At 39.0% G+C, this 15,366-nt stretch overlaps 1 protein-coding gene across 3 annotated transcripts in view; it reads right to left on the reverse strand.

Moving 5' to 3' along the window:
* Positions 1-4,586: 4,586 nt before the first annotated feature.
* The window catches only part of zbtb7c (zinc finger and BTB domain containing 7C), a 31,555-nt gene continuing 20,775 nt past the window's right edge, over positions 4,587-15,366 (reverse strand). For all 3 annotated transcript variants that reach the window (XM_030151027.1, XM_030151028.1, XM_030151029.1), the window contains exons 2-4: positions 10,179-10,939; positions 7,260-7,933; positions 4,587-6,784 (exon numbers count right to left, since the gene is read on the reverse strand). In XM_030151027.1, coding sequence (XP_030006887.1) covers positions 6,166-6,784; positions 7,260-7,933; positions 10,179-10,913 — 2,028 coding nt within the window. In that variant the 5' untranslated portion in view covers positions 10,914-10,939 and the 3' untranslated portion in view covers positions 4,587-6,165. The remainder of the gene's footprint in view (positions 6,785-7,259; positions 7,934-10,178; positions 10,940-15,366) is intronic.

Below are 15,366 nucleotides of genomic sequence, written 5' to 3' on the forward strand. Positions count from 1 at the left end.
GGAGTTGTCATTATTTATAGGCATAATGTAATATTATTTTCACATTAAACCAAGAAGAAAATTTGATATTATTTTTAGGTTATTATGCTATTATTTTACTTGAGATCAAATTGGTCTGTAAGTAACTCCTGAACTAAAACCAGTTCAACACCCTTGACTGTTAATATATTCAGAGTAATTTTTGCATTTTGCAAAGTCATCCCGCTGGCTGGATTGGAACCCTTGGTGGGCCGGTTTTGGCCCACGGGCCAGATATTTGACACCCCTGCTCTATCTGTTAACAAGTGGTGCCATGCACAACAAACCCTGCCCCTTGCACGTATTGGATCCAGCTGATGTCGTCATGTCTATGCGTGTGCTGATGTCAGCATATCAGTTGCCTCTATATATGTGCCAAGTTTGAAGTAAATTGAAACAAAATTGATTGTTATTATAGACATTTGAAATTTCGCCCATTATAAGTAAATGGGAGAAGAAAGAATTCATAAAAAAATGTAACTTTGACTTACTTTTTCCAAAAGGCAACCACATCTATTCTGTGTTACTGGTAATTTATAAACCCAATTTGGTTTGTCTTTAATCAATGGTTTTGCTGCTACAGACATTTGAACTTTTGCCCATTATAAGTAAATGGGGGGAAAAAAAGACTTTAAAAATTCATAAAAAATTTGAACTTTGACATACTGTTCCCAAAATGTAATCAGATCTATTCTGGGTCACTGGCCATATATAAACCCAATTTGGTATGAATTCAACCAATAATTTTGCTGCTACAGTGTTAACAACCAAAGAAACAAACAAGCAAACTGAACCAAAAACAGTACCCCTTGTCTCCCCTTCAGGGGGCAGGGTAATAACGATCAGTTGTGACAAAGGGTGTTACAGAATCTAATTTCTCCAGATTATTCTGCAGCTTTAAGGTTCACTCTTCTTTGTCTGTGGGTGGTTATAACAAAAATAATTTATTAGAAGAAATAAGTGAAACCATCAGGAAGCAGCTGCTGGAAACCTCTGCGCTGCATAAAAGGATGTGGTTTGTTCTGCTCATATATAGAACAGCTCATGAAAACATTTCCATTCATTGTCACATTCTCCATGTGATTCAACCAAACAGTTTCTGTTTTAATTTCATAGTAGAGTATTTTAAGTTCTTACCTGAAATATGCCTTTTATATTTAATGCTATAAATTGCGTCCGTGTTCTTCTTTTTCCACTGTAAAAACACAGGATTTTATCTTGCTCTTCTGCAATAGTCGATCCAAGGTCTTTAGTGCCCTCTGGAGGAATAAGACTTCATCAGAACCAAGTGGCAGCTCTTACATTATGATGATATTACATTTAGAAAAATTACTTTAATAAGTTACTTGGCATATCACCAAGTCGTCTACTGGACATTTTTTTGCCATCAGTTTTTTAATTTTCTTGGATTATTTTTATGAGACTGACTGGGCCTGAGCATGTTCACCTAAACATTAGACTTGTCATTATTAACAGCACTTTAAAGCATGAAATGTTAAACATGTATTTTGTAATTCATATGTATGTTACACATCTATTTAATATACATGTCAACAAGTAACAACAGAGAGTAGTACCTCTTATTGTCCACTAGAGGTCAGGGCAAAGAAACATAAGAGCCTGAACTCAGCCTGTCAAACTATCATCTGAGAGATAAGAGTTTTTACAGACAAAGTTTTTGGAAACAAACAGTGTTAAGGTTCTCTAATGTTGACAAAGGAATTCTCATTAAATTGTGAGATCTTAAAGATTTCACTGAAGAAGCAGTAAAATATTAAACAATAGGTAGACTAAGGTCAGTAAATAAATCACCACATGAATCATGGATCATGGAGTCTTGTTTTAAACATCATTAATATATGTGGTAAATACGACATATTTATGAAACAAGAGATGGGAACATTTTGTGGAAGAACAAATTTCCTGTATTTTTCCTCCATTTCTAACTGGGTTCACCTGATTTACATATATTGCTCAATCATTTACTTATGCTACATTTTGTGATCTATTTATTTATTTTTTTAACCTTTAGTTTACCAGGTAGGTAAATTGAGAACCAGTTCCCATTTACAATGACGACCTGATAAACCCCGTAGAATTCTAATGTGCAAACTTGTCCTGCATTTTTATTTATTTACTTTTTTGTTTCTTTAAAGAATAAAAAAACGTAAGTCATAATTGTATTGTGATTATCCCTACTGCCTCTGACAGAATTTAACCCAGGGATGTCAAACTCATTTTAGTTCAGGGGTCATATTCAGCTAAATTTGATCTGAAGTGGGCCGAACCAGAAAAATAATAACATAATAACCTATAAATAATGACAACTCCAAATTTTTGTCTTTGTTTTAGTGTAAAAAACCCCCATTAAATTATGAAAATACTTACTTTTATAAACTATCCCCCACCCCCCCAAAAAAACCCTGAAAAAACTGAAATTTAAATGAAAAAATGTTGAAAACATAAAAAAAGTTGTTAATTTCAGATTTTTTTGGCTTAATTCAAGATTTTTTTTACTTAATTGAAGATTTTTTTATTTTTTGGCTTAATTAAAGATTTTTTACTTAACTGAAGATTTTTTTTTTTGCTTAATTCAAGATTTTTTTTACTTAACTGAAGATTTTTTTTTGGCTTTATTGAAGATTTTTTGCTAAATTTGAGGGTTTTTTTTTTTGCTTAATTGAAGATTTTTTTTTACGTAATTGAAGATTTTTTTTTGGCTTAATTCAAGATTTTTTCCTTAATTCAAGCTAAATTTTTTTTGCTTTATTTAATTCAAGATTGTGGAATTTTTGCACTTGGCAAAAACATCCCAGGGGCCGAACTGGACCATTTGGCGGGCCACATTTGGCCCCCGGGCTGCATGTTTGACACCCCTGGTTTAATCTTTTAGTTTCTGCCCAGCGGTACTTATTATTTACTATGTATTATGAATATAAATATTCTTTACTTGTGTATTGTGATATATGAATGAAAACTCCCCCAATGTCCTTAATGGTAAATGTGTGTTACTATATATGACACAATAGCATAATTGAACCCCGCAGGGTTTCAGCTGTTGTGCAATCAAAAATCACACTAAATACAGACTACCTATTAGTCTCCAGCTGAGGAGCTGCTCCCTTTGTATCCTGTTTGTGTGGGTGTGAACAAAATACAGGACCAAGACAGACACTGAAGAGTACTCTTTTTACAAAGCTAGCAGCTCATATAATTTATGAAAGTACCACAAATTTACAGCACTTCTAATGGTCACGTAAATATTCATGAAATACGCTTACAATCACACAAATATGTGTCCCAACAGAAATGACAGAGCCTCAAAGTTTCATCTATTTATTAATTTACTACTGATGCTATACAGAACGAGAGGAAACGGACTAAAATAAGTAACACTAATAAGAGCGTTGCTGTGTTTCTCTTTATGTTGTGTGCAGTTTCCACAGCTGCCTCAACATGGTATGAAAGTTATGTTTTACATTTAGAGAAATATACAGAGTACACACACAGGCTTTATTAAAGCAGCCAACGTTAGTGTTTGAACACTTTTTTTCAGTATGTAACTTCTCATATTATACAGTTCTGTATCATCTGATTTTGTCTTTTCCATCAGCTTCATGATGCCATACATTTAATTCAAATACTTCTGTTTTGTCGCACAAAAGAAAAACACTGTGATATAACTTAGCCACACAGACACCCACACAGACACAGACACACACACATACACACACACACACACACACACACACACACACACACACACACACACACACACACTGCAGTCCCAGTAGTCAAATGAGCTGCTGATGGAGGTAAAAGAGAAAGTTTTTTGTTTAACCATCTGTGTTTATTACACATACGCTTATTTTTGAGATAATCTGAGTCTAAACTATTACTAGTTTCAGTGTGGTACCATCTTATCACATGGTTAAGTTGAAATTTGACAACTGCATATCAACATAATACCCAGGTATCATGATTACTCGTGTTTGACAAAATTAAAAAAAACCAAAAAAACAAATTGGTCATTTGTGTTTTTAATAGTTTATAATAGTCTTTCTTCTTTATAGTTTATGGTAAATAAATATATCATGTTGTCTTGACACAAAATAAATAGCAAGGTAATGCATAATATAATAATTATGATAAGAATAGAAAGTTGTAAAATCATGCTCAAGGTTTAGTACAAGTACATTTACTTACTACAACACTTACAGAACACTTCTCCCCTCCAATACAAAAGATTTTAATGGAAACATTTGTTTTTTAAGTAATTAAACACTAATGTCATTCAATATTCACAAGGCTGCTGAATCACACCGCTTATCTTGGACATGTCATCTTTCAGTTAAACTTCATTTTGAGTTTGTGAGTAAAACAACGCCACTTCTGTCTAAATTCATAGTTATTCATGCTGTGTTTTAACCAGCGCTGTATCCATGTAGGTGAAGTTATAACTCATAATGTATGTTTGTGAGTTTGTGTTTTTTTCTGGAAGGCACTTGATTTACATAGATAAAAAAAAAATTATGCCATAAACTGACACAGAAAGATAACAAATGGAAGCATAAAAACAGTGTTTAATAGTTAGAAATGTACAAGGGACAAAATCCAGCCCACCCCACACTAGCCCTCTGGTGTGTGGGACCCCAATCAGAATCCCACAGGCCTCAGTGAGTGGAGAAGAGCAGATATAATGAATTTACCATCATTAGAGGATTCCACATAAATGCTGATGTTCTTCTCAATCCAATGCAGGTGTAAATAGACTGTAACTGTTTTCCTAGATGAGCTTAAAGGTGATCTCAGTGTTGTGTTCGTGTGTGGTTTCCACTGCCTCCCGGTGGACACTTGACAGATAAAAACAAAACAAAAACACTCCGACACCAAAACAAAGTTCAACATTTAGTGTCTTTATAAAACAGATTTGCAAAATATAGCCAAGGCTCATTCATTTAAATACGCATAAATAGCAAGAAAATACTTTCCCATTTCAATTCAAATAATTTTCGAACAGCTTTATACACAAATCAGAGATGAACAGTATATGAAAACTGGGGCGGGGGGGCCGTTGAAACTAATTTGTTTGCTGCAGTAAAACACAAGCGTACAGCTAAAGCGGCAGTCAATTAGTCAGAAATATACATCTCCTGAAGACACATATTCATAAACATTAAAACAAGTCTTATTCAAGTCTGTGAAATGCTTTAGTACACATCTTTGGATGGATTCATCAGAGTCTTTGAAGAGCAATGTTTCTTTTTACATCATCAGCAACGCAGCCATAATGAACACCACCGTGGCTGATATTCTGGGTTTATATACAATAGTGCAGACGAGGAGCTTAATTCAGAACAAGGCGGTGAAAAGATAATGACATGTTATCAAATATCCTGATTTATTCAACTTCAAGTGAGTTTCCTTTGTCTGTGAATACTAAATAAATCAAACACACAGGTAGAACATGGTCAGGACATGTGCCAGATGATGTTTAGGATTATTTTCTTAAAGCACTGCTCCATCATTTTAACATTTAAACACATCGACACTAAATAAAACTGGCTGTTCTCTGGATGCTGACTGATTTATTTATTTAGATTTTATTCTTAATTAACTCCCCTACTTTATTAATAAAAGACTAGAATGTTAAAGGGACAATTTCTTGATTGTATTTGTACATGTAATCATGTTTTACATTCATCATAGTCTCTAATTCAAGATTTTTAAAAAAGTTTTATTTTTATTTTTTTAGATCCTGTTTTGTGAATCATATATATTTTTGCATATCAATACTTTGCATTGCAAAGCCCTCATCTTGCTTCATACCATAATTAGGTAGTTATTACACTTTGTGTGGATAATAAAACAGAAATGCATTCATTACTCATAAACAATGTGAAATATTTTCCTTTTGGACTTTTCTTAAATGCTATCAAATTATTCACAGGATTCAGACAAATATTTAACATGGCATCTGTGGAATTATTTAAGTGGACTGTGGATTTCTTTTTTTTTTTAGAAAGTCTGTTTTACAGTTGGCTCTAAAATGCTCATTTATCTCTCTTGTCTTTCGTGTTTTAAAAAGGTGCTTTATCTTCTCAGAGCAGAATTAAGACTTTTCCACTTTTTATTACAAAACAAATCTCATTTGGCAGGCTCAGGGATGGGTGGAGCACGCTCCAGTCTCATGGTCCAGGGGTCAGAGGTCGCACCGTAAAATGGTGAGTGGGTGAGCACCTCCTCTCCAGACAGGGCGAAGGCAAACATTCCCCTCTGCCTCCCCACCCTGGCCTTCTCCTCCTCTGCAACTTGATTCCCCTCCGTTCGCCGATTTTCCTCCCTGCCCACGCTCCCGTCCACACCTTTAAACCCCAGACCCCTGCCACCGAGGCCCAGCATTTCCCCAAGTCCGTGACTCTTGACTGCCTGGTAGGCGGAGCTCAACCCGTTCTCCTCGAACCGGTTGGTGGCGGCAGTGGGGGGGCATAGGAAGTTGCTGCTGGGTGCGGATCTCCAAGCTGCCGGCTTTCGTCCCCGTCGAGGGCGGGAGATGCGGCAGCTCTGCCTCTTGATGTGTCGATGTAGGTGGTCGGACCGTGTGAAACTCTTGTAGCAGTGTTCACACTGGTATGGACGGACGCCCGTATGGATACGCAAGTGGTTCTTCAGGTCATAGTTGTGGACGAACTTGGAGTTACAGTGGAGGCAGATGTAGGGGCGCTCACCTGTGTGCTTTCTCATGTGGATCTTGAGTTTGTCTTGTCTGGGAAAGAAAAACGAAACCACATGTTCTCATATAATGTGGGCGGAAAGGTTAAGATATAAATTACAACGCTGCCTTTTCTTGTCCTTTTCAATTTCAGATTTTACAACATGATTTATCTAAATATAATGTAGAATTCTTCACTGAACAACTTAACATTTCTGCTCTACAAAACAGGTGGAAAATATGCCAAAGAAGCAGGATGTTATTAAGATTGATAAAGCTAATGCAGAGAACACAGCAGAGGGGGCTTTCCACTTTCAGCTCTTTGATATTCAGATGAGGCAAAAACAGATAAACCTCAGTCAAAAGAGCATGGGGTACTTTTCCGTTTACCCTGCTGTTTTACATAACCAAGAGCTTTGTAGTTGACACTCACAGGAACATAAGCATGTGAAGATATGTGAGCAGTTTATCAATAGAAAACACTTAAAGCAAGTAATGATGTTATGATAAAAAGTGTTGTTGCACATACCTGGTGAACCGTACTTCACAGATAGTGCACATGTAAGGTTTCTCTCCTGTATGTGTCCTCATGTGTCGCGGCAGTTTCCCGGCTCCTTGAATGACCTTGTTGCAGATCGGACACTGTTGCGATGCCTTGGGCTTCATCTTCCTCTCCTCCTCTAACTGCCAAGGGGGAAACAGCGCCCCGAGGTGGGAAGCGGAGCTCAGGAAGTTCAGGTACGACCGGAAGTCGGCTTCGTCCTTAATTGGACCCAAAGCGTGACCCTCTGTCTGCACCGACCCTGGGTTTACAGCACTGCCCAGGCCTGAGCTGACAAAATCCTTCAGGAAGTCACCGTGCAACAGAGAGGGCGGAACTTCCTCTTTCATCTCTTCCTTGATGATCTCTCGTTTCACAGCGAGATCAAGGGGCCTGGAAGCCTCGAGTGGTGCCGGGGTCGGGTAGGCGTGGGGGAGCCTGGATTGTGGCGAGGCTCCCGTGTGCGGATGCTGATGGTGGCCTGCATCCAAGAGCTGCTGGGGGAAGGCCGGAAACTCAGCAGCCCACACTGAAGGGTAGAAACCCGGGAGGAGAGGAGAGAAGCTGGCCCTTCTGTCCAGTGTTGACATGCGAGGGTAAAGCCCCTCCTGAAGTAGAGACTCGATGGAGAAGTCCTTCAGAGCCCGACTCTCCATACTCTCCTGCAAAATATGACACAATTATACATTTATGATACTTGCAACAGTACAGGATCATTTAAAGCCCCTCTTTGTCTTCAAATTAGAAGCACCCAGTTATTTTTTTTGTCATTTGGATCTGATCGCATTCTCATTGCACTTTTTGCTAGTGGACCACAATTTGTAAACAGAAGCACACATGTGACGAACTGTGCTGGCATTGGACAGAAAAGTTGGGGGCGGGGTGAATCAGAGATGGCGGGTGTTGAGGGAAACAAACATGGAGGTCCTACGTAGGGCTGTGTATTGGCAAAAATCTGCTGATACGATACAAATCACGATACTAGGATCATGATACAATATATCGCAATATATCATGATACTGTTAAAAAGGCAATTTTTGTATGTTTTTTTTTTTTTTTAAGATTATTTCCTGGAAGAATTTAATTACACCCAAAATATGCACAAATACTGAACACATTTTAATTTGATCACAATAGGATCTAATGCTATTTCGCAAAATTTTTCTAATTCTCCTAGTTTCCAAAGGAACTAAAATCTGCCTCTCAGACAGTAAAAAGTGCTTTTAGGATGCTTCAAATAACCATTAAACAGTGTTAAATAATAATAAATAAGATATAAACAATAAAGAAAAATGAAAAAAAAAAGAGCCTCCACAATATCTGCATTTGAATAAACACCTAAAAATATCGACACAGTACTTTTTAATATCGATACAGTATTGTGAAATGAAATATCGCAGTATATTGCAGAACCAATATTTTCTTACACCCCTAGTCCTATGTAGTTATCATTTTCAGACTATGTATTCTATTTTTACAGATAAAATTTTACGAAAATAATGTTAACTGTCAAGAACAGCTTATTCAGAGCCAGTTTGGTAATATGGGTATTGACCAAATGTCGATGAGACATTCAATCTCCTCATTGGTCCACATCTGTCCACAGCTCATGGCTGCTGCTGTTAGCTCTGACTACCCGTGTGGCTCGGCCACTTCCAGTGGCTACGGTGGCTCATCAAGCACCAAGAGGTGCAACGTTCCTTGGTTTGTTTTGGCTCGAGGCTGGTTACATTCATACAAGAAATGAACCGGCTCAGAGTCCGCTTGTTTGATTCAAATCAGAGTTTGCATGTTTGTATTCACACCTAAAAAAAAGTCCAGACTTTCTAGGGAAACCAACTCCGATTCATTTTAAACGGACCAAACAAAGTAGGTCTGAATACACCCTCTGGGACATCTAGTGGTGAAGTTACAGATTGTACTACCCTCCCAGTTCAACATACAGTGGCTGCAAAAAAAACTTGCTTCCACTCTCACACCATCACAGAGGCCTTGGTGTCATTTTCAGTTCACTGGGTACTCCTCTAGGGCCATGTCTTTGATTTGCAGAAATCAGTGTTACTCCTCATGTAGTGGAAATTGATGACATAGGAGGAAATTGTCAGTTGAAATGGAGGAAAAAACAGTTTGTGGACTTGCAAGGTTAGATTTTATATTGAACAGAATGTAAAACTGCCGGGTTTATGTTTGCATTTCCTACAGCCTTTCTTATTTTAGCCCTGATCCCCAACCCTTTATCTTCATATTTTCGTAATGATCCTAACCATTCTTTCCTCATTTGCCTGAACCTAGCCAGATCTGTCAGATTACCCAATACAATTAAAAAACATAAACCAGAAGACAGCTCTGCATATCAGAAAACTGATGCCTTTGCTACAGTATGGTGGACTTGGTGAACAACGACCTGCTGCATCTGTTTTTAAAAACGCTGAAAAAAGTCCAACTTGATCAAAACGTGGTGGGTCTCATTTTTAATGTGATTATTCACACCTAAACATGATTATTATGTTTTATTCAAAATCTTCAACTGAGTCTCACTAAATCCCAATACATCTTACACACTGGACCTTCTATGTCCTTCCTCCACGAGTGTTTTTCAGTCATAGTTCCCTGCAGTCTTTGTCTTTGACTATATTGAAGATGTCTCACTTAAAGGGAGAAAGTTGTTTTGCTCTGTACCAAAAACTTGAAGTGATGGAGTGATTCTAGCAGCAGTATATATGAAATCACAAACATTTTGGAACCAATCAAGATCTAGTATTCAACCTGTACAAATGTGAAAACCTGAGGCAATCTGTGGTCAAAGACTGAAAGCAAGTTTTTGATGTCAAACAGGCAATATGCAGATTTAGAGATTCCAGAATGGAGAAAATGTAAGTTTAAATGTATGTATGTATAAAATGTACCTGTTTCCCTCTCATGGTGTCAGGGGACTGGGATGACTGCCTGTGCAGGTCAAACTGTTGATGGTAGGTGGATGTAGTTGGAGGCGGAGACTCCCCCGTCCCTGGAGGCGTCTGCTCCCCCCTGCTCTCCGATGACTGCAGCGACCTCTCACTGATGTTATCCTCCTCTTCCTCCTGCTCATCCTTCCTTGACCCCACATCCTCCTCTTCTTCCTCCTCTTCTTCTTCCTCCTCCTCATCTTCCTCTACATCTTCCTCCTCCTCTTCATCCAGTTCTTCCTCCTCTCTTCCTCCTCGTGCACCTCCTCCTCCTCCTCCTCCTCCATCCCCACTGTCCATGATCTCCATGCAAACATTTATGATGCATGGAATCTCCAGCATCTGAGCAGCGTTTAGGATCTCTTTAACGTTGGACGCTGTCACTGTCAAAGTAGATGTGTAGGCAAACTCCAGAATGGCTGTGAGAGACTCTGGAGCAACAAAGTCAATTTCGTACACGGCCGCTGTGTGGTGGTGATCTCCACCGTCAGTGGTGGCCACTGTGAAGAGCTTCTTGAAATATTGACTGCAGGCAGCCAGGACGGAGCGGTGGGTGCGATACTCCTGGTCACGGACAATGAGGATGACGTCACAGAGCAGCCCATCACGGCGCTGCTCGTTGAGACTGCAGAGGACATCGGTGCTGTGGTTTGGAAAGGGGATCCCGATCAGGTCCTCTTCTCTGTGATGAACCATGTCTTCTGTCTATCTGAGACTGTTATCTAGACAGCAGACAGTGAAAAAAAAATGTCATTAGCAAACACATGACCTGCATAGTGTCTTTTTAATAGTCATTGTAAAGAACGTATTGCTACTTTATTCTGTAGAACCATATTCTGTGTAATAGACGTTCTTCAAAAACCTCCTGATTATCACTTTTCATTGACAGCATATATTTTTATTGGCATATATACTTGGTGGCGCATATATATATATATATATATATATATATATATATATGTGTGTGTGTGTGTATATATACATATACATACATATATATATATATATATATATATATATATATATATATATATATATATATATATATATATATATATATATATACGTCCCCTGCTCAATCAAAATGAGGCTGTGATTATTGTATGCATTTAGAGTTTATCATAATTTACATTAAATAAGTAAGTTTTAAATAAAGAAATGTCGCTTCCTAAAACATCAACAGTAATTTGTCCTTCAGAAATGCACTTATTTTTGAAACACTCTGACTCATTTCAGCATTGCCTTGTTTGATTTCCTGTTTGGTATTTGAAGAATTGTCACATTAGTTTTCACTGTGATGCAGTACTTGATAAGAGATCCTCCTGAGCAGAAAGTGCCAGCAGAAAGTTAATGAGGACAAGAAATGACACAGGGTGTTTGCAGGTTAAAGGCTGAAACAGGAGTGACAAGTAGTTTGTAATAAGTGGCCATGAAAAGACATCAGTCTGACTCATATCATCACAGCATTCAGAAATGGAGCGTATCGGATGAGAGACAGCCATTCATTCATTAGATAAAATATTTGCAGAAAGCTTATATATTTCAACCGGCAATGTTTTTAACAGGAGCAGATATTGTTAACGCAATGACTGTCAGTCAAGCTTTATTAAAATATACTGTAGGCATACTTGTTTGTGTGCCATCTGTGCAGTAATGGCAACAAGTGGTAAATACAGCATGTCCTCTTTTGAGCAAACATCACATTGAATAATGTTTATTCTTGAATGTGTTATCACGATTTCTTGTGTTGCAACTGTAAATGAGTTAGGAAACCCCATCAGCTTCACAGGACAAATAAATAAGCCAGTGTCTGCCTTCTGTTTTGGCACATGAACTTTTAATGAGAGCATTTGTGATGTCCAGCCTTTTTTTGTCTGCTTCTACCAGATATGAGTAACAAAATGATCTGAACAATGCAGTTCTAAAATGTGGTGAGAAGTGAAGAGAACGACAAAAGAGGTCAGATTGTACCCTAGATACTGTATCCTGTCAAAATGCTTTGTTTGCAGTCCTTCCCTCCTCACTCATTTGATTAACAGCACACTGACTCGCAGCTTTTTCACAACAGATCCCATCCTAATGCACTCACAAACCTTTATTCATTTAGCTGTTTTTCCTTAAAATCTTTACTGCACAGCTGCTGAGTTCCTACCTGTTGATTCAGTGCGCTGTTGTTTACAGTTACAGTGATAAAACTTCCTCTGGCAGGGTGCTCATTCATTCACATCTATGAATAGAGCTTAAACTTAGCTGTCCACACTTGGTGGTCACCGAAGGCATGTGTAGATAAATACTTTGAAGCGGCCCCGCTTACCACAGCTGCATTGTTGACTGGCTCTAAATGGGCCAGGGCTAAAGCCACACATGCACAAACACGCACACACACACACACACACACATATTTATATACACCCTGAGAGTCTCAGTTTGTGCTCATTTGTGCTGCAGAGGATCACACAGCATAAAAATGACGCCAGAAAATCCCTCAGTTCTGCAGGTATACAACACAGATACCAATCTTACATGTAGTTTATTCTTGTCGATCCTGTTGCTAGGTAACAGTTGCTATGTTCATGCCATTGATACAGTGTGGACATAATTAAATAGTCTATACAGTGGGTGGTGGTATAGGCTATAGGCCCACAGACCCATGCAACTAGCTGAGGAGAGTGGAACAAAAGGCAGATAGACAAACAGCCGTTTTTCCTCATTGGTTGAGCCGGCAGAACAGAGGATGTATTAAAAAAATAGATTGTGACTATTGAGTTGGTCCTGGGGATGTACCTTGAACTCTGCAGTACAGAGTCAAGGAGCAAACAATACACTTTAACTCCTTTCACTGCATCTGACTTATCCTCAACACAACGCAAGTGCAGATGTAGCTGTCTGCTTTGCTATATCCCTTTTTTGTTGTATTTCACTCCACGTGTACAACATCCATAAGAGTAATAGCCTGGCTAAAAGGTGAGAGAATCTGAGGGAGAAGTGAGGGATCTCAGAAAGAGATCAGATGGCCCTAAAAGTTCCCTAACAGGTTGCACAAACACCAGCGGAGGGGCCCCTCCCTGGAACAGTCTGCCAAGGCAAACAATAGTGCAGGGCTTGGAACAACACCGAGTGGATAAGAGGGAGAGAAAGAGAAAGACAGAGGGAGAGTCTGACTGGGAGGGTTCGGCTAACCCGCTGTCATTCGTTTTGCTCTCGATCCATCCCACCCACTCCTGGTACTATGGGACACGTGCTGCTGTTGCTGTTTGTTCGCTTGGTGCCCCAGTGAGCACCACTCCCCTCTGTTCCCACTGTTTGCCTGCCACTAGCTAGTGCTGTAGCTCTTAGCGGCCGGCCCCTAATTACAATGTGGAGAGGATCTAAGGAGGATGTGCCACATAGACAGGGAGGGGAGGAGGGCACAGCTTTCCCACCACAAGGTCCTGGAGCGACATTTCATCAGCTAAACAGACTTAACTTCTCACACACACACCCCCACCCCACCCATCAGGACAGCTAGGGTTGAAATGTCCTCTAAAACGGTGCTGATAATTAGTGTTTGTTGTATTTTGTACCTACAGAAGGGATGTAAATGAACTTTTTTATTGTGCAAAACCAAATTGTCATTCAGTCTTTATAGTGTGACACAACTTTAAAAATATTTTTGAGTAGTTATAATTAAAATCGCTCGCCTCGGTGAATGTACTAAATAGGTACTACGGCTCCATATGTGCAGAATAAAATCATCAGAATCAACATATTTATTGAACTGACTTCTAGTGGTCTGTCTGTTTGTCCGTCCATCCGTCCGTCTTCATGCCTGTACTGACCACATCTCATGTCATGCCTCACTTAGTCACTAACACTTTCAACTCAGCACTCCCACCTCAAACTATGTGTCACCTCCATTCAGTATCGTCTTTCTCCCAAGAAGTTCATCTGCTTTCCAAGGGCTCTGACCACCACCACCACCACCTCCTCTTTCTCCTCCTCTTCTTCCTCCTCTTCTTCCTCCTCATCATCCTCCTTCTCCTCCTTCTCCTTTTCCTCTTCCTCCTCTCACTGCAGCTGTATCATCATTATGCCCTGAGTGGAGTGGCTAACTTGTCCCCGGCCCTGACCGCTCAGGCCACAAATCAGCAGCTAATGTCCATCTCAACCCTTGTCACAGGCAGACACTCATTTGGCCTGTAAGCTACAACAGCTAAAGCCTAGTTTATCCCTGTCAGGCCAGTATACATCCACCTGACCCACATGCTAAAATCACCAGCAGCCAAAGTTTACCCCTGTCACCAACTGCCCATAGCAAGCACCTGCTAAACAGCTGTCACAGATGGACAATTGCATGACCAATAATTTATAGTATTGACAGCCAAAATGCACCCCCCTTATTAGGAGGAGACATTCAATTGACCCAGTGTGTTAAGGTAGTCCATTATCACCACTGTAACAGTGCACCTGTGTGTGGAGGAGACACTTCCTTGGATGGTGTTTTAAATGAGTGTCTGCAGTTTACACATGAGCACAACTGTCCAATCCCATCAACAGGGAGCGTTTTTAAATTCATCTTAATTGCTGTCAATTAGCAGAGGCAGATAGTATATATGACAGCTATACAATATCAATCTTTATAATAATAATGAAATGTCACGGTCATATTGCACCTTTTACCTGCACAACTTTTGCAGCATCCTCTAGTTAAAATCACTTAAATCTGAGAAATTTACCTGGATATTTATGTTTTGTTTTGTTTTGAACCATATTCACTATGTTACAGTGAAAAGAAGGTGTTGATGAAATTTCATGGCTTCGGAAGCGATACAGCAGAACACTTGAACAAATTCTACAAAATACAGCAGATCAAACTCTAAAGAAATGCTTTGATTTTATTGGAAAGCACTTTGGTCACTTTCAGTGTTGTAAAAGGGCTCTAAGAAAAAAAAAAGAAGAAAAGAAAGGGAAAAGAGGTGAAAAATTTTAGTTTTTCAGATAAACCAAATTCATCAGTTTAGTTTCTCTTATGAATCAGTGATTTATTTTGCAAGTCATGCTTTTAATGAATGCATTATTGGTATTCATTATTACAAATATGATTATACAATTTCATATTATTTTGAAGACACTACCCGACCAGGTCTTGAGAGATCTGGGGGCCAATTTA

Source organism: Sphaeramia orbicularis, chromosome 12 (assembly GCF_902148855.1).
Source record: "Sphaeramia orbicularis chromosome 12, fSphaOr1.1, whole genome shotgun sequence".
NCBI classification, from domain to species: domain Eukaryota; kingdom Metazoa; phylum Chordata; class Actinopteri; order Kurtiformes; family Apogonidae; genus Sphaeramia; species Sphaeramia orbicularis.